The 24,233-nt window shown below is 33.8% G+C and overlaps 3 protein-coding genes across 5 annotated transcripts in view; 2 read left to right on the top strand and 1 right to left on the bottom strand.

The window, feature by feature from the left end:
* LOC123699944 (protein doublesex) overlaps positions 1-2,902 on the top strand; it is a 119,593-nt gene extending 116,691 nt beyond the window's left edge. For both annotated transcript variants that reach the window (XM_045646995.1, XM_045646994.1), the window contains exon 4: positions 1,046-2,902. The gene's annotated coding sequence lies outside the window, so the exon portion shown is untranslated. The remainder of the gene's footprint in view (positions 1-1,045) is intronic.
* Positions 2,903-6,322: 3,420 nt separating this feature from the next.
* LOC123699663 (protein UXT homolog) lies at positions 6,323-6,975 on the top strand. The gene has a single exon (XM_045646667.1). It carries the CDS (start codon positions 6,478-6,480, stop codon positions 6,922-6,924), a length of 447 nt encoding a protein of 148 aa, XP_045502623.1. The 5' UTR covers positions 6,323-6,477; the 3' UTR covers positions 6,925-6,975.
* A 713-nt stretch (positions 6,976-7,688) lies between these two features.
* The window catches only part of LOC123699621 (unc-112-related protein-like), a 33,783-nt gene continuing 17,238 nt past the window's right edge, over positions 7,689-24,233 (bottom strand). The window contains exons 2-12 of one of the 2 annotated variants that reach the window (XM_045646614.1): positions 19,265-19,500; positions 18,597-18,832; positions 17,934-18,157; positions 15,701-15,914; positions 15,121-15,320; positions 14,654-14,677; positions 13,951-14,089; positions 12,920-13,018; positions 9,942-10,166; positions 8,974-9,210; positions 7,689-8,704 (exon numbers count right to left, since the gene is read on the bottom strand). In XM_045646614.1, coding sequence (XP_045502570.1) covers positions 8,504-8,704; positions 8,974-9,210; positions 9,942-10,166; positions 12,920-13,018; positions 13,951-14,089; positions 14,654-14,677; positions 15,121-15,320; positions 15,701-15,914; positions 17,934-18,157; positions 18,597-18,832; positions 19,265-19,500 — 2,035 coding nt within the window. In that variant the 3' untranslated portion in view covers positions 7,689-8,503. The remainder of the gene's footprint in view (positions 8,705-8,973; positions 9,211-9,941; positions 10,167-12,919; positions 13,019-13,950; positions 14,090-14,653; positions 14,678-15,120; positions 15,321-15,700; positions 15,915-17,933; positions 18,158-18,596; positions 18,833-19,264; positions 19,501-24,233) is intronic. The other variant, XM_045646615.1, reaches the window with a different exon arrangement.

Raw genomic sequence — 24,233 nt, 5'->3', positions numbered from 1 at the left:
ACTTTGTTGCGTTGTCGATGTTTTTTCAGACAATTACTAAAGCAAACCGGTACGGTATACACTGCCCTAGTGACCGATATAGAATGGAGTTGGAAATAGATTCGACTCAGTCCGATTAATCGATCTTTAAAATGTAATGTATCATTTATAATCCAAGCGTATTGAGCACGATTTTTTATTCAATAAAGTTTAAGGGGGGGTCTCAATTGAATCGTTGTACTTTTTGTATGTGGACTTGCATAATTTTATGTTTTAACCAATTTTAATGACTGTATCAATTCAGTGGGCTATCTTATTATCATTTTGGCCGTATAAAATCCATTCTTATGTATATTTTACAGCGTCAATGTTTTATGTTAGGAATCTTATAAAAAGTGAATGTAATTGCAGATGCGAAGATTAACAGACAATATTAGGTAGGTATGTTGATTTCAAGAACATTTTTAATTTGTCTTAAATATTACAAAATATGTATCTTTTAAATTATTATTCCTCTTACATCTTAATAATTTAATAAATGAGAGAGGTTTATTTGTCAATCACATGAATTATGAGAATCGTAGTTACTGATTATTATTAATCATATATAATTTTTATGAATCTAATAAAATATATTGTGTTGAATTTAGAAATGTTTTTACGACTAGTTTTTATCTAAATATTAAGTTAAATACGTACCTATATCTATTAGGTGCTCTACTGACTACATACTAATTTATTTAAAGTTGACAATGAGATTTATTGGTCATACACCTATAGGTAATAATATCTATCATTAAGTGCATGTTAAATAAAGACAATTTTTTTAATTATATACCACTCGTTACCTACATTGCGTTTAAACTTTAAACACATATCTAATTGTATGAACAATACAATTAATAAGTAACAACAGCGCAGGCTAGGTAATTTTTTGTGTTTAATTTAACACGTGTAGGTACATTCAAGAAAACCTTGGTATGTTTTTTATAATCTGTTCGAAATAGGTATAATGCTTATTGCTTAGTTCTTCTATATTTTAACGTTGCTGTTTTTTCTTTTCCAGGCGGTGCTCCACCCCACCGAGCCTCCCTCGGCTTCCACGTCGGAGATCGCAAGCGAATAAGTTTTGTTGCTACCAGTGGGCCCCAACCGGACTACCGAACCATAGTGTTAGATCTGTATAGACATGTATATATACAAGTGTTCGCGACACGAAATGTACCTTACTTTAATTTAAACATTGTATTGTATATTATTAAGTTTAATTCGTTACAAATGTATCGATATACAAAACCATAGGTTGACAATTGCTTAGCAACTTCGTTACGTCTGTTCGGATTATGATCTGTGGCGAGTGTCACTGCAGATTGACATTTGTATACATCTGTTGTTTTTGTATATCTGTGCTGTTAGCTATGAAGGCCTCTATGTTTCGCGGTAATCGTGGTATAATCAAAGCGTGCCGCCCTAAAGTAGGGTTGTGCAATAATCACGCAGGCGTCGGGCGGAGCGTCCATAGATACCGCCCAATATAGTTATATCACGTCTGCCAAGCTGTTCCCAGTGGTAGCTCTAGACTCACGCAAGGTCCCACTACTGACATCACTACCTATTTGATAAACCCTGCGTGATCTTACGTTAATTCCCATTGGACCCCAAATTAAACTTCCCTCCAATTTAGGCGGTATTTATCTGTGATTTAATTTTAATTGGTTTGGATGTAATGCTGCTCATTTCAATTAATCGTTATATTACTATGTTTTGAACATAAGTTTAGTATAGTTATGGTTATGAATTTTCGAATATACAAATATGAATACTATGTCCACAAAATATTGATTGTAACTCTCTCGGTCCATTTGTCTCATCATGTCCAACTCCGATTTCCGTCACGAGTCCGTCAAAAACGTTTATAAATGTTGTTACTTACTGTTATAAATTTTGGATGATCTCAAAAATTTTGTGTAAAAATATTTAATACGTGTTCCCCTTATTCCGAATTTTACACAAGGTTGCTAGTCAATATTTTAACGGTCGCCATCGTCATAGCCAGTGCCCAGAACAAGTATCGTGTATAAAAATATAGTTAAGGTTATTTACATAGTTAATGATGATATTTTTAATTTGGTTAAATAAAAAGTTGTTATGCCTTTTTTCATACTGAAGGCCGGTTCCATACAACGCGCTAGGCACATTTCAGTTAAAAGTTTAAAGGGTTTTAATTTAATTAACTTAAAATGATTAATGAATGCGATAATTACATTCGACGCGTGTTTATTAACATTTCCAAGACGAAATTTTCGCAGATAGTTATAGCCAGTGCCGGTGTAACTTGTAAGGGCCACTGACACCCCGGGCGAAAATATTGTGGCGCCAACTTGAGGTGTTCTGAAGTGTTGCACCAGGAGAGGCAACTTCAGACCTTGGCGCCCCCCAGAATTTGTCGCCCTGGGCCATCGCCCCCTCTCGCCCCCCCCCCCCCCCCCCCTAACGCCGGCACTGGTTATAGCTAAGGTCGAGCATAGTTCAGTATACAATCGATGTCGGCCGGACCCGGCCTTCCGTACCTACTGCTATATTGTGATACAAGCCTTCGTTTTAGCGAATCGTTGCATGTCACTCACTTATAACATTGATATTTTAAACATTGACAAAGAATTACCAGCAAAAATTCGATACAATGAGCGCCGAAATTTTAATTCGTCCTTGGAAATAATACCCGTCAGATTAACATAAGAATAAATTAGTTATGTATTTTCATATTTCAAAAACAATTCTTTATGATCATACTATAAAGTAATGTACATATTCTGTATATTTAATATAATATTATGTATAAACAAACTAATATAAATTTCGTAAACTTTGATCGTTCCCTCCTTCCTCCGTTCTTGTAACTTTCTGCCCAGTAAAGAAAAATGTTTTGTATAATTAATTCTACATTGTAGCGCCATTATACTTTGTGTAATCGTATTGAAATTTTAGATAATTCAATTTTTAAACAAAACCTTCCGATGTAGTTTTTTTGCGCTACATAAATTATAAATTTAATTTAGATTGAATCCAATTTGTTGAACATTTAAAAATACCTTTTAATAAGTGTATCCTTCCCGTTCGTTACATTGTCTGAATACCAGTTATTTTTACAATTATTATAAGTAAGACGCAGATCACAATGTATAATTTTTGAATGTTTATAAATAAATGTTTTCCATCTCTATAATATAATAAACTGATATTTTGAAGGTTCTTTATAGCGACACAATTCAACGAACTGATGTTAATTTATACCTCTAATTTATAGCTAATTACGAAAGTATCCTAGTAATTTTAAGGTTTTTATGTATAGAATAGAGTTTAAGATATCATTATTTATATTGTGTTATCTGTCTAGCATTTTGTGGTGGGCCACTAATTGATTCACTTCTAATGTGGTCATAGTAGATTATTGCAACTGTAAATGTGCAAAATAAAACTTGCTTAATCTCATCTCTCGAGTATGGTTTGAATAAACTGTTTCCAAGAATAACGCTACATTGCTTTTTTGTGTAGGCAACACAAAATGGCGGATCTGGTACTCCCAATATCAGATTTTGTGCTTTCTAAAGTATAAATACAGTTTAGATTGCTATTCCTTATAGGTAGATATATTATTTCTCTCTCTCAGATCATTAAACATTATGACTAAAATGTTGCCATGCGTCAACCACGAGATAGAATCTTAATAACAATTCGCCATCGTTATGTTGGGCCGCTGAAATTTTTGTAAACCCTTTTAACTTTATTCATTTAATAATATAGGTCACAATTTTTAGGCCTATTTATAATATTTATAATAATTGAATCCAGGCATTTAAAACTATGCAACTTTGCAACCGTATTAAGTAAGCAAAAAGGTTTGTAATTTAAGGGGAGGCTCCTTAAGTTTTATGTGAATTTGCATTAATATTCTGAAACAGTCACACATACAAACAAAATGGAACTTTATTATATGATTTATTGGGTTTTTTTCTTTCCATGTACACGTAATTGTAACATTTTCGCTCATCAAAGAGCGCACGCGATATTCAACTTTATTACGGCTGTGTTAGCGTCTAGCACCGTAGCAGTCTAACCGGTCTCTCAGTGCCAGAAATTATGATGAAGCCTCCTCATAAATAATCTTATTTAATATTGCAAAAGAAAACGATGTCGTTTTGTTATTATTTATTTGACATCCCTGAATGCGTCCTTTTATTGAATTGCACATTTTCAATTGTAGCACAAAATGCTGCATTAGACTTACAATTCCGCCCATCTACATGAGGCATCACTTTACATTTTGTGATATTCATTATAACTTTCCATAACTTTGTCCACTATGCATAAGTAGATGATTATTTTTAGATAGATTGTAGTTTGAGAAGCCAAAGTTTTCCTTAGTAGCTTTCGAATAATCCTTTCTATTGATGTCAAAATTATTCGGGTGCTGTAGTCACAAAATTTAATATGCCTACCTTTCTAATAAACTGTAAATAACCCCCCCCCCCCCTCCATCTCTTTGTGGAATAATTAATAATAATTAGATATTTTAATGAAACATCACATTATATTGTATCAGTCCATCACAATTTATAATAAAAGAACATTTTAATTACTTAGATTTAAGTGAAAATGTCTTAACCGTTTTGTGGTTTTAAAATATAATATTAATGGTGTATTTGTACATAACAAGGCGGGAAAATTGAAACTAATAAGAAACGATCCCATTGAATACACATTCACGAATTTCGCATTGTTTTTATTAAGGTATTTTATCTGGATCTGAATGTCTATTCATATTTTCATTAATTTTACAAATTCGATAACTTGTATTTTTGTAAACTTCATTATTTCTTGTAACATAATGATTGATAAGCAACTAAGAGCTCGATATAAAATTAAAATTTATTCACATCTCAATCCAGATCCAAGATTTTTTTTCATTACATTTTTTCTAAACAGAAACCGGTTTTCTAGACGAAACCTCCTGTTGTAGGTAAATTTTTATCCATTCCGGAAATGGATAAGTATAAAGTTTTGTACATGATTTATTGTTACATTTTGTCGTTGTAGATAAATGGTCGTTCAATGGTTTTCGCATTGTACCTAAGCAATGTTTATAATTCTGAAATAAAACATTTTGGTGATCGTTTGTCGTGTTTTTATTTTACCTCCTATACCGTCAGTCACAACTCAGAACCTGTCTCGAGTAGACAGACGGTGACTGTTCCAAGATTGTGTTTGATGAATAAATTGAAAAGCTATTATGGTAAGAGCTACATTATGCAATGGATTTATATTGGTACCTAGACAAATACTACATGTACCTACGTATGATTTTATGTGGCTAAGTGTACACAAATATTTAAAACCAGATTTCTCTAGGTCTATTATCTATCAGCTTAACTATAGACTATAGGTACTCTATATAACGTAAAAAAGAGTACTAAGATTTCTTTTTTAAAGTGAAACTTTTATTACATCGTCTCAAACTTTTTGGTCTGTGTAGCGCATGTCGCGTGTATCGCGGCACGCGACATGCGCTACACAAAGCAGTGTTCGGAACCGTTCGAACAGTTTCACTTTTACCGTGGTTTCATAAAACCACACAACATTTTTTAACGAATTCAACGCACTTTATTCTAGAAATTCAAACTTCACATTGCTATTTATTAGTAATTAATGGACGCCTTCTTACGCAATGAAATAAAAAATGGTCACCGTCGTCCCTAAACATTCTTCTTATATTATTAAATTCGAAAGTTGATGAAGATGGATGGATGAATGTTTGTTATTCTTTCATGCAAATAGGTAGTACTGAACTGAACCGATTGAAACCGAATAAAATTTGGTATGTAGGTATTACTTTACTCTTTGCTGAAAACCTTGAGCAAGACATAGGCCACACACGCTTTTAATCTCGTAAATCCCACAGGAACGGAAGTATGCGCGATACGCGGGCAGAGATATAATCATTTACCTCTTATTAACACTTTAGGGCGGTTATACATTTAGTATAATATCGACTACGATAACGTTTTTTGAAATCTTTACTTCTACTAAGAAGTAAAGATTTCAAAAAACGTTAAACGCACATAAATTTCAACCACAGATTTCAACGGATACAATCTAAGAGCAATAAACCTATGCTCTGAGGATACAATATTATTTGACGAAGCATTTAAAGATTTTTACACTGGCAATGTACCTATATGACTATTTTCACAAAGTAATGTATTCTCACGAAAAAAAAAGATCTGGAATATCGCACTGTCAAGTGTCAGTTATCAATTTGTCAATTGTCAGTTGTCACAAGTGAGTAAGTGACAAGTCAAAATCAAAAATACATTTCCAAATTCTGTTCACAGAACACAATTTTGGTTAAATCTGAACAGATTGTTTGAAGAGACTGTTTTAAAAACAAACATTTACTTCTAAATATATCCCTGCTAACTATGTTATAACAAATAAGCCATGTCTACGCTTAATATCGACGAAACAGTCCTCAAATATGAGAATTTTATCAACGATGTTCTCAAAGAGGACCTGCGTATACTCCATTTAAAATTACAACAAATCAATGCTGAAATATCTGATCTAATACAGCAGAAGCATTCATTGAAAGTTATAACGGATAAAAACGTACACCCTGATGGTTTTAAAACGCAGGTGAACTTGGGATGTAATTTTTTCATGGAGGCTTCTGTAACAGATACTTCTTATCTTCTTATAAACATAGGATTGAATACCTTTCTAGAATTTAACTTGGAAGAAGCAAATAAATATCTAGATGCAAGAATAAAAGTATTTGAACAAAAGTCTGAAGAAATGATCAGTAAAGCTGCCGAAACTAAAGCCCATATTAAACTAATGTTATTTGGAATAAATGAACTGCAAGATAAAAAGGAAGGAAAAGGTTAAAGTTTTTATGTAAATTAGTGATTTAATAAACAAGTACATTATATACTTTTATACCATGTTTTTGTTTAATTTTTCCTTATTTCACAAGTTAAAGCAAAGGTTCCTTTGACAATGCTACTGTTTACATTTCAATGATTACACACTATCACCTAAATAATAGGAAAAAAATGTTTACTAGACTAAAAATAAATGATGCCCCATAGAACAGTGTATAAGTGTTCAATGAACAACGCAATCTTCTGCCGAGGATCAAAACTACTATCAACTTTGCTCAGATGATGAACACTGTGGTAAGTCAAGCCACAGGGGCTTACTGGTACATTTATTGCCCTAAAACAGTAGTTATATTCTGGAACAACCTAAGATAGGTGATCTAGGAAAAATTGTAATAAAAAGAAATACAACTGTGGCCAGGTTGAGGGCCACTGAGTTGTTGAAATGTTTACATATGGCAGCGATGACCATAGGATGGAAGTATGTCCAGACAATAAAAGATCAGCAGAAATATTGGTGCCACTTTCTATTTGAAGAACTATTAACTGTTGTGGAATATGTTTATAAAATTAAATAAATTTGTATTTTAAAGTAATTGTTTTTTTATTGGTTTTTTTACCAACCGTTTAAATCTGTTCAGTAGTTTTGGCGTGGAAGAGAAGCAAACATACATAACGTAATTCTTACAAACTTTTGCATTCATAATATTAGAAGGATTTGGGTTTGCTATACCAAAAATTTTAATATAAAAAGGAAATAAAAGACATAACTTGTGTTGTTATTCATTTACATTTATTTTAACATTCATTTACAAAAGATAGTGTTTTATAAAGTGTACATACATTTGTACAATAACTCTATATTAAAATAGGCGAAATATTGTTAATACATAACTATGCATTCATTAATTTAGCATTATATGCGACTTCAATGAGACTAGTTCTCAAAGATAATTCATATTCTTAAGTGTACATTAATATTCATCGATAATTAATGAATTCATCTATAAAAGCTGTTATTTAACAATGCTGTTAGACAATTAATACTAAACTTAAAATCAGCGACAATCTTATTAAGGCCACACAATATTACATAATTCATAAATATTTATCAAAGCACCATATTAAATGTCAAAATTGTATTGTCCTTTATGACCTTAGTATTGTGTTTATTATCTACTACTAGATTTCTAAAAGCCCATACAAAATGTTTAAAAAATTCCTATGAATAGGTGATGTCAAAAGTGGAAGGATATTCAGCGTAGTTATTTTTGGCATTTACATTGCTTAACGAAAATTACTGGAAGCACTACAATAAGACATTATAACTAAAAATATATTATAGAATTATCATTTCATCTTAGACTATTTGTATTTGTGCTGTTTCCAAAAGTGATGCGTATTAAAATAGTATGTTAAAAGTATCAAAATAAAATTCTTCATAAAATTCATTATTTTTCTGTTATTTAGATGAACACTGCTAGAAGTTTGGGCACTTTTAATACATAATTATTAATTTCACAAGGCACGTCAATAAGTCTGTACATACTAAGTATTATATTATATTCTCTATATAAAGTGGGTTTTTATGTCCATCCTCCAGTCAATTTGTGGAATAATTCTTCGTCTAACGTCTGGTTGGCATCTTTAGATCGCATGGATAGGAAAATGTATCCGCCGATGAACTCGTGAACCACTTTGCAGTCTGCTGATTGGACCGAGAAGATGATGTTTCCTTCCTCGAACTGTACCATCATGTGCTTTATCTCCCAGTTCACGTTCCAAGCCTGTGGATAAGGTTGAATTTATAACTTCGGGTTTATTATGTAATTTATATTTTTTTCTATAAATATTTATGGGGAATTAGTAGAAAGCAATTTTCGTTTTTAATTGAGATAGAAACACATAAGAAAACCTAATACATAGTTTTTGCTGAAATTATATTAAAACTAGAATTCGCTATTTTTCCTTATTCAAATGAAAATATATCCTACACCAACACCTACTGCCTATTCAAACATTTCTAAATAAAGTCTAATTTTTAATTTCAACCTACCTTCATAGTACTAAACCGCCATGTCTTAATATGGTCCCCAGTATTAGGATCGAGCCGCATGATGCGGTTATTAGCGATACTGATGATCTCATCCTTGCGGTGTCCCATGAAGCGTACCACGAATAATGTCTGCCCGTAGTCGGGTAAGTTCTGCCAGGTCTTAATGTACTGCAGTTTGGCTTCTAGCAGCGGCAGGTCCTTGACGTTCGCGTGGCTTTCGAGCACACGCTGTGTGAACTGAAACATTTAAGGGTTAATTAGTATGACTTATTGCATGTTTTGTGTAAACTAGAAAATGAATAGAAATTGAATTTCACAGAAACTCACATTTAAGGGTTTAGTTTTACATTATTGCATGTTTTGTGTGAATGGAAATGAAAAGGCAGTCACCAGAGAATTTCACAGAAACTCACTGAGATGTAGCTGATGAAGTAGATTAGACGCCAACTCTATCCAAATCCCTTAAGAGTGTAAAGATACAAAATGTTCCAGTTTATCTAGTTCCGTATCTAGTGGAAGGTGTGACGGGCATGTTTGGCTGCAGATGGACGACATGCTGCAGCTGAGCAGTTCAGCTCACTCACCTTGCTGCGCAGCTTCTTGAGGAAGCGCGGCGCGAGGTAGTTGTCGGGCTGCAGGTGGTCGAGGTGCGGCAGGCTGTGCTGGTGCAGCTCACTCACCTTGCTGCGCAGCTTCTTGAGGAAGCGCGGCGCGAGGTAGTTGTCGGGCTGCAGGTGGTCGAGGTGCGGCAGGCTGTGCTGGTGCAGCTCACTCACCTTGCTGCGCAGCTTCTTGAGGAAGCGCGGCGCGAGGTAGTTGTCGGGCTGCAGGTGGTCGAGGTGCGGCAGGCTGTGCTGGTGCAGCTCACTCACCTTGCTGCGCAGCTTCTTGAGGAAGCGCGGCGCGAGGTAGTTGTCGGGCTGCAGGTGGTCGAGGTGCGGCAGGCTGTGCTGGTGCAGCTCACTCACCTTGCTGCGCAGCTTCTTGAGGAAGCGCGGCGCGAGGTAGTTGTCGGGCTGCAGGTGGTCGAGGTGCGGCAGGCTGTGCTGGTGCAGCGCGGCGCCGGGCTGCGGCCGCTGCAGCGCCAGCAGCGACCGCACTGTGCTGGCCTCGCTGGCAAATGCGGCATCGGCTAGTGAACGCCCGCGGGACCCCAACCGGCAAGCCGCTACCCACTCCGCGTACTGGTCCTCCTGTTACAAAATTCAATCAACATTACTCCCAATAATTATTAACAGTTCGGCCAATAAAGGAAGTGAACGGAGACAGACTGGAGAGAGAGAGAAGCCAAAAAATGAATTTAACCCACAGAACAGTAAAAACAAATAGAAGTGTGATGTGGGCGTGGCCCACGTGCCACTAGTAAGGTAAGATCACCTAACTTGCTCTCAGTTGTGCGCAGAAAAATATTCGAGTCGGTTGTCAGCTGTCAAACCTTTTTTTCATATTTATTCATTAATTAGGACGTGTTGTTCGGTATTAGAGTGCAAAAATGATAGCAGACGACATAATATCAGCAATGGAAGCATTTCATACCATCGGTAAGTCTTATTTTTATTTATTTTAAATATATTTGATGTTATAACTTCGCTTCTCGTAATTTGTCAAAATTTATAAAAATATTAAGTTAAAATGAACCTTAATCCATAAGAAATTAGTACTAATATAGATTGAACAGCAAACAAGACTTTCTGGAATATTATTGCAATAAACAAATGAATGTCGTTTTAGTGATGGTTGTAGCTTATATCGAAAGTATCGATACTTTAGAAAAGACAAACATTATAATTATTAATTTTGATTTTATTTTTCCTTAGCTTTCATTTGTCCTATTTATTTATAGATTTTCCAAAGATGCTAATTTAAAAGAGAAATGGATAAATGCAACGTGACGAGTTAACTGGATGCCGAACAGCACTAAGCATTCTAACAAAGGCCACCGATACATCAAACCTACGGCAGTTCCAAGATTTAAAATAATGCATATTTTCTGTTTGTATTTTGTAAATATAGATTTATACTATTCTATTCCGTTTTTTATTTAAATATAATAATATGAAAAGATGTACTTAGTAGTAATAAACATACTCCAAAATGTGACACATTATACTATTCTCATATAATAGAAAGAAAAAAAAATGCACAAAATATTATTTATTTGTTAATTATCGATAACAAGGCTGACATCCCTTAGAGCATAGCATCAAGTTAATGTCATTAATGTAGAGTGACACAAATTTCAACCTTATCTCTGTGTGTTGAGGTTCAAAGTTATATGTATCCAAAACTAACGCCCTCTGTTGCTGAATGTTTTTGAATTTGGAATTTCTGAGCAAAGAGAAACAAAACAGCTAATATACCTAGGGATGTTTATACTAAAATAAACCGTAACATGGTGCGTGAGGGTACATATTGAAATGCTGAATTTATAACCTAAGTCAGTTTTTACTCAAATTAAGCTGTCCAATCAAAGGCATAGTTTACTTGTAGTGTACTGTATAACTATCGGTTTAAATGTGTGGGTTTGGCGACACTGGTTTTCATACTAATTATGACATTATAGCACTTCTATTTGTTTTTACTCTTCTGTGATTTAACCTAATCTCTTGGAAATAACGCAACGAGTTATAGGTAAACCAGAATCTGATGGCAAATAGGGAAATCAAAATTTTGAGTGTGCAACCCTAGGGAAAATGGACTGAACGATCTTGATACTGCTTACTTTTTATTTTGACCTCAATATCATTATTCACATTACATAAGTGGATAATACTGTACTTAATAATGAGATATCCACGAAATATTATGTAGGCACTTATTATATATACATATTATTTTTATATAGGTAATACAATATATTATTTATTTATACATACCTATTTTTGTAAAATATGGATTTAATGATAATCCAGATCAAAACTAGAAAACTGTTTACAAAATACCTATATGATAATATGATACGATGTTTTATAAAATAAAACAAAAATAAAATATGTAAAATCATGTTTATTTTCGTTTTTCGTACTAACACATTATAAAATTGACTTGAACTGCTTGGACTTGACAAATAGCCGTATTGCAAACGCCTGTAATAAGTTTCCATAAATTATATTTTAATCAACAAACAATAGTATAGTTATAATATTTTTAATTTAAAGTATCACAACGGGTAAGTCCAATTTAGCACTAAAATCTTTCACGCGCTTTAAAATTGAAAATTGTGATGTGTTTGATCCTTCTTCATCGAATGTTTTTCTATAGACATTGTAAACAACACCTATTGCTTGTGATCGCAGTGGCTTTATCGATATTTCGAAGATTTTGAAGACAAAATCCTAAAAATTAATCATCAACACAAATAATTTGACAACCAATTTGATAGTTGTCAAATAAGTTGCCACATGAAAATCTTTTATTTTTGAAATATAAATATGCCATCAGATTCTGGTAGACCTATATGCAATTTACTCTGTGCCAAATGATATGCAAAAATAATTGAATATATTGCGATTAGGTTGTTTTTGGATATGTCTATAGCATTCGACTGTGTATCACACAAATCTCAATTAAATTATTGTATAAGATTGGTTTGCTCGTATCGACAAAACAAGGGACAATGCATTGCAATCCCAAAAGAATTAGATTTCATGAAAGCAAAATGCATCAGTTTGGCTATTATTAAAGTAAACCAAGCGGTGTACTTCAAGGCAGTATACTGGGCCCACTATTATTTTTAATTTATGTTAATGACATGGCTGATTCGACCTTTAATAAAATTATCTTATTTGCTTACGATCTACCTTTCTATGAATTGACAATTATAATCCATTGACAAATACAATAAACAAGATACTTCCGTTGCTGCATTTCCTGATACATGAACATAATTTTAACAGAATGACATTTTATTCACAAAATAACTAGAAAATCTATAATTTCAACTCACATTTTCACACTTCAGCCACATTTCGTGCATTGTATCTTCAGAAGGTACCTCCAACTTAATGCCGTACCGTCCTGATGCTGGGTGCGCGTCTGGAGTTACCTGCAAAAGTATAAACATTTATAGATATTTATTCTGATTCAATTTATGACCAGGAATAATGAATCAATCCTATAATTATATTATTAAAATTTGAAAGGGAATTTAAATTAACCTCAAATAATTTTACCATGATATCAACATGGAGATACCTGCATGAGAATTTATTAGATGAAATAAATATTAATGTTCCAAGTCGGTCCAAAAGGTCCTATAAATTATTTGCCTTGCCAACTACAAAAAACATGGTCTCTCAGAACAGCCCTTTGATCCGAATGTGTAGGCTTTATAATGAAATTTGTAACAATAATGATATTTTCCCACAATATAATTTGTATCAATTTAGAAATAAAATAGATATTAATTTAAATGATGAATAAAATTCGAGTTTACTTATAATTAATTTAAATTATTTTTGTTATTTTAATGAGTACTTTTTGTGTGATATATTGATAAAACAATTGACTTAATAATTAATGATGGTATATAGTTACTGTATTCACTTTTTATGTTATTGTAATGATTTAAATGTTGTGTGCAGTTGTAATTGGGTCGTAATCTTAATATTGTTTAATTTAGTAAGTTGATGTAAATGTTTTTGGATTATATCCTGTAACTGTGCCTTATCTAAATAAATAAATAAATAAATAAATAGAGAAGAATTCTTCATTCTATTAGTATTTAGTTGAATTTGAAAGAAACTTTTCATCTTTAGAGTAATAATTTAACACAAATTAATTTAATATAATTATACCTACACTACAGTACTACACAATATATAAAGATTTGTTATGTTTGCGGAATTTAAATGGAATTCTTAAAACAATAAAGTCTGTGCCTGTCCAAAAAAAAGAAACAAACTAATTTAAGTAAAAAAAGTTTGTGCCATTGACAATGTTGGCTCATGCAAACATAGTGTACGAAAAAACACAAACCTCAGCACCCCTTAGTTCCACAGCATACGAGGGCGGATCACCCTTGACCGCCGCGTCTCTAGAACTATGTATACGCAGTACTCCATCGCGACAGGAAACCCAACCACGTTTGTACGCACGTAGCGTGAAGCGTTGGCGGCTGTTGGCGGAAATTGTATTTTAAATACATACAAATAAGGTTCATTTTCGATCATTTCATGAATAATATGCAACTTTTCACAAGGAAAAATAGGCTTCATGCTATTTTACGTGGGTGTCAAAACAATATACCGGAACAGAGTCAGGAGTTGGGTCAAAGGGCCAGCTAGTCAGTTCCATAAAAGAGACCTTAGTCAGAACTATATAAACAACAGTATAGTTTTAGAAAAGTTCTTATATCTAAGTAAATTAATTGAACATTGCAACGCGGCTTTAGGTAAGTAAGGTCCTTCCTTTTATGATTTTCTTTAACTTTCATAATATCATCATAATATACACTTAAATATTATACATCAGTATAATAGAAAAAATATAAACACATATTTACATATTAATTACAATAAAACATTGTTAGTAGATATCACACTAATTAAGAAATCTTAAACGAAACTTAATTTATTTTTAATTATACTCGAATCAAAAGTATATACAATCGCTTAAAAAGTCATTAAAATGTTAGATAAGGGATAAATATAACACCACGGGGTAACAAAATGACTCTTACACACAAAACTCGCCATGAAACTTTCTTTGTAGCACGCCCCAAACAACGTTCAATGGAAAATATATAAAATATCATAAATATTAATAAAATATTACTATAAAATATATAAGTTTTAATGGTAATATACTAATACAGTCATTACTGGTACAATAAACAAAATATACTGGATACGTATATACTCATATAGCATAATGGTCCAAACAAGTATTTCAAATCTTGTTTTCAATATCGTGTTATTTGTACGTATCTTTAAAATATACATAAACCATCCAACCATATAGTTGCAAAAGTGTTGTCTCTCTAGTCAACTCCAGTTCATTTAGGTTTAAGCATTTTATCATCGTAGCCAAATTTTGTTTCCATTGCAAAGATGTACATGTTACACACAGGTACATTTAACCTTAACAAAATCGCATCTAAACCCAATAAATTAAGAATTATGTATAAGAAAAAAAAACTGAACATACCCTCTATACTTCAAGTATCCCGCCAATTCCGGTACATGCGTGATATCCGGTCGAGCTGGTGGTCCACCTTCGAGCTGCACCTGCAGCTCACTGAGGGCAGCATCTATCTCGTCTTCTGGAGCCATTCCAGCGCTGCTGTTGTGGGATCCATCTGCCGCTTCTACCCCACCACCGGCTAGGGTCTGCAGCTCGATTTGGAGCTGGAAAATGGAGTAGATTTTTGAAAAATGTGCTTTCAGTAAAACGAATAAATGTTATAAACGTTATTGACAATAACATTGTACACGAAAAGACGCTGTATATTGGGTCAGAATTATAAAGGTTAAATCTCAACGTTGCTAATACTAGAATTAAGAAAAATTAAATGTAGTTTATGGCCACTACACCCCTGCATATTGTTTTATGTTTTCCAGAATATTCTATTTTTTTTTTGTGCAATTCCATTTTTGTGTCCGGATCTGCCAGCGCGCCTGTTGGTACAGGGCTTAACCTCGATGCATCTTGACCGCTAGGTGTTAGGTCAAAGGACCAGAACTAATAATCTAAACTAGACCTTTTTTTCCTCCAAACCCATAATTACCTGTAAAGCCGCAAATAACAGCATCTCCTCCTCCGTACAGTGCACTTCCTGGTTGAGGATCTGCCAACGAGCCTGCTGGTACAGCTGATTTAGCCTCGATGCGTCTTGAGCTCGAGGTGTTAGGTCGAAAAATGAGTAGAACTTGAAACGCAGCTGTAGCGTGTCCCATTCGCGGACGTATTGCTCCATTATGGAGAGGGAGGAGTCTAGCCAACTGGGGAGAAAAAGATGATCTATAAGTGTATTGGTCTTGTTGAAATTATTTTGTTCGTGATTTTTTGGTAGATATTCTAGTATTCATACACAATGTGAATGAATTTAGTACATGGAAAACCAACTTTTTTTATACATATAAGTATGTATACGGTGTACAATTTTTTTTGATGATTCGTATTTTATAAACTAAATGCTTCCACCGTCTTACGGATGTGAAATATTTGCTTTAGACAATAATAATTCTGATAGGTTTACCAAGTTTCGTTGAGTTTAAATTTTTCCTCTTTCGATCTTTGTTACACTATAGATTTGTTGCTGTATTTCAGTTCGATTATAAGCACTCGCAATCAAGCAAATTTGCCTTAGGCTAAAACATGATTCTAATTCGATTTATAGGTAAACCAGAATCTGATGGCAATTAGGGAAATCAAAATTTTGAGTGTGCAACCCTAGGGTTGGTTAAAATGGACTGAACGATCTTGATACTGCTTATTTTTTATTTTGTCCTCAACATCATTAGACACATTACATAAGTGAACAATACTGTACTTAATAATGAGATATCAACTTAATATTATGTAGGTACATACTTACATGTATAATATACATATAACTTTTATCTATGTAATACATATTATTATTATTTACACATACCTATATTTGTATATTCATTATCATTATGCCATGCAAAAATATGGATGTAACGATAATGCAGATCAAAACTAGATTGCTAATAATTTTTTATAAAATAAAATAAAACTATGTTTATTTTCGTAAGTATTAACAGATAGGTACACACATTATAAAATTGACTTGGACAGCTTGGACTTGACGAATAACCGTATTGGAAACTCTTATAATAAGTTTTCATAAAATTATATTGTAATCAACAAACAATATTATTATTAGTTACCTACTTATAATATTAATTTTAAGTATCAAAACGGGTAAGTCTAATTTACCAATAAAATATTCAAAATTGAAAATTGTGATGTGTTTGACCCTTCTTCATCGAATGTTTTTCTATACACATTATAAACAACACCTCTTGCTTGTGATCGCAGCGGCTTTTTCGACATTTTCGAAGATTTTTTAGACAAAATCCTAAAATTATTCATCAATTGCAAAGAAGAAAATAAAATAAAAATAAAATAAAATAATATTTATTTGCTTAAAACATGGTACAGAGAGATGTCAAAATATTTCGATTGTTCATCATGTTTTGCTTAGTCTAAAGCATGCAAATACTGTATTAAATACAATATTGAAATTAATCACTTTGCAATTGACAAATATCATTCCACAATAATGGTCAAAAAATTCTTTTAAGCTATAAAAACAATTTAAGATCAACCATTTCTTTAGTTTATTTTTATATACATTAAATGTTTGGTTTCGTATACATTTAGGAATACGGTTAAATATTTTTATGAGCATGATAGGCCCACTTTTAGAGTAAAGCGCAGTTTTACAACGTGGCATACTAAGTTTATCAGGGTCTCTAGAGGGAATAATGCTCACGTTAGCCGCCCTTGTGAAATATTGGGGGTGTTTTTTTACGAAGATACAGCTCTCCAGTATGTACATGGAAGTCAGAGTCAGGACGTTTAATTTTCGAAATAGTGGCCGACAGCTTTCTAACGGTCCAACCCCGCAAATGGCTCTAATACATTTTTTTTGAGCTAGGAATGCTCTGTTAACACTTGTCGAATTGCCCCATAATATTAGTCCATATCTTAAAATAGATGACACATAACCATGGTATGCAGTAAGAGCAGTTTTTTCAGAACTTATGGCCCTTAAACGACGTAAGGCGAACACAAATTTGTTGATACGCGAACATAAATGATTTATATGGGATTTCCAATTGCAATTGCTGTCTAACATTATACCGAAGACAAATAATTTGACAACCAATTTGATAGTTGTCAAATAAAATTGCCATATGAAAATCTTTTATTTCTTAAATATAAATATGCCATCAGATTCTGGTAGACCTATAATCATAATTACTCACCCAACATTCATTCTAGCACGTTCTATCAGTGACTTGGGCGTGAGCAGCGACTCGCGCGATTGACTGTCTGGTTCAAGTGGCGAATCAGCCAATGAGAGGTCAGCTAGCGAGTCCAGTGCGTCCATGGAAGCTGCCCGTGGCGGGGTTCCACAGTAACCACCATCGCTTGACCCGTCGCTCTGTGTGCTATATATGTGACCACCGTACCGACGGAGCGTGCCATTCTAGAGAAAATAGGATGACAATATAATAATTGGAAATAGTTGAACACCCTACCCAGTAATCTATTACGATATTCATTGAAAAAAAAATGCAAAAAATGTCTCTGGACTAATCCAGAGGTGGCGCGAACACCCTGTGATGGCGGGTGCCTTTTAAAAAAAATCTATTACGAAATATAACATTTGAAGACCATTTATAAGTTAAATCTAATGCTTTGGCTGAAGATTCTGATGATCTATGTAAGAAATGACACAGTCCAAATGTAAAAGGCGTAGGTTTAACAATATTAAATACTTGATCAAATAAAGATAATTATACGGTACGAGTACGACCGACGCACTTGAATTCATTAATAGTAAAAAATCATAATATGGGAAGGTAACACAGATCAGATTTGAATCGAATTATCAAACAAAAACATCACAATAATACGAAACAAACCTGTTGTGAAGCCACTGGAGTAGCAGATAAAGACCTCGGTGGGGGCGGAGTAGCTGGACACGCCAAAGACCTATCCAGACTATTCGAAGACCCCCTGGTTGCTGCTATGAATGTATTTGTGTCTGGCGGTTGGGACGCTTTGATCTTCTTCGCTTCTTTCAAGTTCTGGTAGTTTTGCTTTAGGTGAGATGGTTCGAGAGGATAACATAGTGATAGTTCTTCTGGATGTCTTATACCTGAAATTTTATTATTGCTTTGAAAATTGTAGACCTACACTTCTGTACTAAATCTAATTCATTTTAATAGTCTATATTTGCAATTACCACAGTTGGTAGGTACATTTTTTGAATTGTTTAGTTTAAAAGAGTTGCAAATTCTTCAAATAAAATTAAAACTATGAAACAATCAATTATTGGAACTTATTGTAAACAAATTAAGTATTCAAATTAAACTGGGTACACGGAACATCGCGAATTTAGATCACCCTCCAATTAAGATCGTTTATTCATTACAATCCCTGCATTCTCAGTAGTCAATAACGTTTCTGCGAAAAATAATTTAAGCTCCTAATCTCGTAGCGACGCTGCTTCTGTCATATCATACTCTTTCTTCTCTGTTATATTGATGTTTTGGTAGGTACCACATCCCTATTGAAAATGTAAACTAACCTAAACTCTTGCACAACTGAACAACAGCACTGAACGTGTCAATGGAGAAGTCGATCTTGCAGTCGATATATCTCAGGTCTGGTAACTGGATCCTCAGCGGTTTGTGCATGGGGGTGAAATGGAGCGCCGCGTCCGCGTGTACGCCATACTGGTCAAGCGTGTGTTTGGGCCGCGCGAGCCATTTGTTGCGCGTCGGCCACCAGAGGGCGTGATCTGACCAGTCCTTTTTGAAATCTGGAATAGATTATGATTCATTTATTAATGTGGAAATTTATAATGTTTTATTTTTGGTTGTTTTATTGGCAGTTTTATTTATAGAATCTATAATAAATTAATGCTTATTCAAATATCCCTTTAACATATAGAGTATCAAAATGGAAACGATAGTTAGTAAAAAATTAATAAAAGAGTATCAACTTGAAAAGGATAGTTGGTAAAAAATTAAGAATTTAATGTAATCATTTAAATTTTCAATTATGTAATAGTTAAAAGTGAAGTAGGTTTTTATTGATGAAAACGAATCTCCTATATAACACTCGCATATTAGAGAAAGTCAAGTCTCATCTTAACAGATTCATTTGCAGCGAGTACCGGAATGGTAATCTCATTAGACACATGACACTAATGAAATTCCACGTGCCCGCTCGCTCAATTCCACTCGGCACTCGCATATCCAATGTGGCCATAAGATGGCTGTACATATCCTTAAACGAGTAAAATAACAGTCATCCGGTCTCGGGCTGCGGGCACAAAACGAACAAAAAGCAATAAGCGATCAGATCTCAGGGGCCGTGACGTCACGAGGCAGTCCACATGATTTAGCAAGATGAACGTACTCTCACAAAGAGCCCTCCTACGTGTCGTTCTGTAAGATTACATGTAGGTATGAAGGGGTCAAAGTACATTGGCTATCACCACATTCATTTTGCTTCCCTTGCATGAGTCAGTCGGTTAAGCGGCGTCAAGCGGAATTCTAGTTCTAATTACATAAATGAATCACGATGCTTTACACCAAATATCTATATTTTAACTGCGTGTCTCTCTTATAACTGCTTTAGTTTAGTATGTTGACGCAACGTAGTGAACAATGTTGACACAGTATGAGCGGTAAAACAAACACTTAAAATGTTTTGACAGGCTTTTACCACATAATGTATAACATGATATCTAGTGCTGGCCACAAAGAAGTCAACTTCACACTCATCATAGCTTCGATAGATATGAGTGTACAAGCAATATCGAACTTTTATTGACCTGTAAAATTTTTATGACCAGCGGCGGTTGATATTAAGATTTCCAGCGCCATGACATTATGTAATGTGGCAACTTGGGGCATCTATAATACATGTTTATTGGTTTTACGATCTCTTTACCTCCGTTAGAGTCGGATGCATAACTTACTGTTTTCGACATCTACGAACTACAAACAGAAAAGATTTACAGCCGGTAGGCGAACATAAATCAATAATGTAAAAAAATATATTTATTTTCAAAAGATTTTAAAGATATTGAATACAGGCATATTCAAATGTGAGTGCGATATTTGAGATGTTTATAAAAACTTGCCTTTGAATATTATGAATGAAATGCCAAAAGTCGCCATTCAATAATGTACGCTAAACGCTTTAGGCATAAACATTGAAGTATTCAGAAGCCTTTGGTGAATCACCGTCAACATTCACATGAAATAATATCTAGCTTCTGGGAACTAATGTAAAGCTTTAGTTACAAACTTTAGCCAGAAAACTAACCATCTCGCTTTACAAACAGACAACTCCACCGACCGTGAGCGGCCAGCGCACACCGTGACTCACGTCTCGAAATATTGCGATTTTGTTAAATACCCGTAAGGTCACCAGATTCCGTGAAGGTCAATATGATATAAACATTATTCGTCTGCGTTATGTGCTCCAATTTATTGTATTTTTGGGCATTGGCGCGTGTAGAGCACTTATTTATCTACACAGAATTATATATGATATTCATCCACATTGCTTGGATTGGTTGTGTTTCTTTTTGGACCAACCAGAAAGCAGATATCTTACATAAAACATACTACATCAATGTAACAAAAATGAATCGCCACATATTGTGATGCTAATTGTTACACTCAAGAACGACTCGACAAATTGGGCTCATTTTTTTAACGTTTTTGCACAAGGAAAAAAGGTTCAACACGAAAAAGGGGCAATATCGCAGAAAAACGTCTACTGGAACACCTATATAGTATTAAATAAAAATAAACTTAGATTTCCATATTTACTTTTTTTCTTTTCAACTTTATTGTTATCAAATATGTACTTTTCCCTATTAACTCATCTCGTACTAATGCATAACATAACAATGCAAATGATATAATACCGTAGAATACAAGAAAACATTTAAATGAATTTTGCATGTGGCGTCTCCACAAAATAAATAGTAATCCTTTCAAAGTTAGTTGTAAAAAGCAATATTCCTGGATTTACCTTGTGATATAATACTTATCTTCCTTATTTAATTAGATCTTCCTGTTTGTTTAATATTCTACACAGGCACAAAACAAGCGCATATTCGCGATGCATTGTAAATACAAACAATAATGCTGTATTACAATCGTTTATACCATGTTTATGGACACGAGGCGCATAAATGCCTTGCATTCCAAGGAAAAAACCACAATCAAGCAGAACATGATATTTATAATTTACATACATATGATTAGATATTCTATAATACGTACCTATATCTATACTAATATTATAAAGCTGATGAGTTCGTTTGAACGCGCTAATCTCAGGAACTACTGGTCCGATTTGAAAAATTCTTTCGGTGTTAGAAAGCCCATTTATCGAGGAAAGCTTCAGGCTATATATCATCACGCTAAGACCAACAGGAGTGGAGAAATGCAAGTAAAACCGCGGAGCACAGCTAGTCATAGATAACTGATAAATGATAATAAACGCAACTGATAAACTAAAGATGAAGGATTCAATGAATACGTCATTCTCAAAGTATTTTAATTGGCGCATATATTAATCAACAATATAGAGTTGAGTTTAATTAATTATTCCAGTTAGCTATGAGTTATTTCTTATATGGACTCTCGTTCAATGCCGAGGTGCCAAGTGACTATTATGGGGTCTTACTAGATTCAGTTCCATGCATATACACCGACTTAAACAGATACATAGCAACAAAGAATCGATATATACTAACGTTCTTGGAATTTATCGGAACCAGACGTCCATCTTAACATTTTTTAGACTAAGACTCTAGACATAAACCTTATACCTATTACCTTGTCGTTGGTATGTATGCAAGAATTTTGCAATAAAACAAAATTTGTTTTTGCTGCGCTAGTACTTACAACTAATATAATATTATAAAATAACACTATTCAATCAAAGAAATTGCGAATTTTTGATTTTCCCGCTAGCACCATTAGGAAAAGAAATTGAAATATAGATATTTAAGGGACAAATCATTGTTTTAACAACAGTTTGAAAATAAATACATTCAATAATTTGTTATCATCATAATAAATGTACGTGATACGATTTTAAAAATTATGTTCTTATCATTCTAATATTCAGAATATCGTGTACCTACTTTTCGACACCAAGGTCAACACATCATTATTCATTGGTAAGTACAGAAACATAAAATTACAGAAGACGTACATATTTGCATTTTGTCACCCTTTCTTTAACATGATTTGGAACCAAATTATAGAAAAGGTCTCATCTGGACGAAGTCTATCAAAAAGTGTATATATTGTCCATAAGAGTTTTCTTCACACTTTAACACTGCAAAATAGTCGATTGTTCAAGTTTCAAACAACGTAAGCACAGAAATTACGAACACGACACCATCACCATTTGTATGAATATCAAAGAACTTTCCAGACACGATGCACTTTACGAAAGTGCAGCTAGAACCATGACACAAATATAACGCTATAACAATTTACAGCTTAACATTTACTATATGACGAGGAGTCATAACAATGATATCTTAAAGCAGTGTTATTTCCAGTGTGGAAGAAAGACAGCGCTATATAGGTCGTCTAGTGCCATCACTCTCCCTCAAACAATACTGCTTTAAGACATTATGTTAACCTCTAGAATGCACGGACGGTAAACAGTGGGTAATTAAACAAAACCGTTATCAAGTAAATAAATCTTATACCACTCGTTAAACATAGACAACACACGCTTCCACTTTCATGGTTGTTTACATTTGGTATTTACATTGTGGCCGCTGATGCCTGTTGAATTAACCGATTGAGTAACTATTTTAGGGTAACAGTCGGAAGCGTTTTATATATTAGTAACTAGCGGTCCGCCCCGGCTTCGCCCGTGGTACATTTTTACGTTTTCTCTCCATAAGAACCATCCTCGTACTTCAAGAAATGTAATAAAAAAAGAATTAACGAAATCGGTTCAGTTGTTCTCGAGTTATGCGCTTTGCGGTTCATTTTTATATTATAGATTAGGCTAAGAATATTTTCTCCTAGAATACCAGTTAACAGATAATATATGACTATCAAAGAATGGAACTAGATTATTATTGCAACGCTGAAGTTGAGCAAGTATTCATGAATGTACCTATTATACTTTAGATATTGGCAATTCTCCTCCTTCGTCAGATGTATTCATTATCGACATCTGGAAGTGTAAATCGATTCAGGTATAAATATACACATCCAAAGACGCGGAAAATAATTTAACTTGTAAAAATGCCAATAAAGATTGTAGATTATAAGCTGATCAGTGATTACCATCTCTTGCAAATGATCTGGTACATTCCTTACAAATCTAATCTCCTACGTCATCCATCTAAGTTATCATCCAAAGCATTGATAACGTAGAAAGTCCATCAAACCCACACACGATATTCGTACCATAAACCACGATCAATTAGGGTCTCACAAACAGAGATCCGTTAGTAGTAACAATAGTATTCTGCACAGCTGTCCTTTTAAGAT

The sequence above is a fragment of the Colias croceus genome, chromosome 18 (genome assembly GCF_905220415.1).
Source record: "Colias croceus chromosome 18, ilColCroc2.1".
Taxonomy (NCBI): Eukaryota; Metazoa; Arthropoda; class Insecta; order Lepidoptera; family Pieridae; genus Colias; species Colias croceus.
Note: the sequence above shows the minus strand (reverse complement) of the source record. Positions and strands in the feature narration are given on the sequence as shown.

Excerpts from the sequence above, each read along its gene's own strand:
- LOC123699663 (XM_045646667.1), top strand. The coding sequence starts at position 6,478 with ATGTCTACGCTTAATATCGACGAAACAGTCCTCAAATATGAGAATTTT.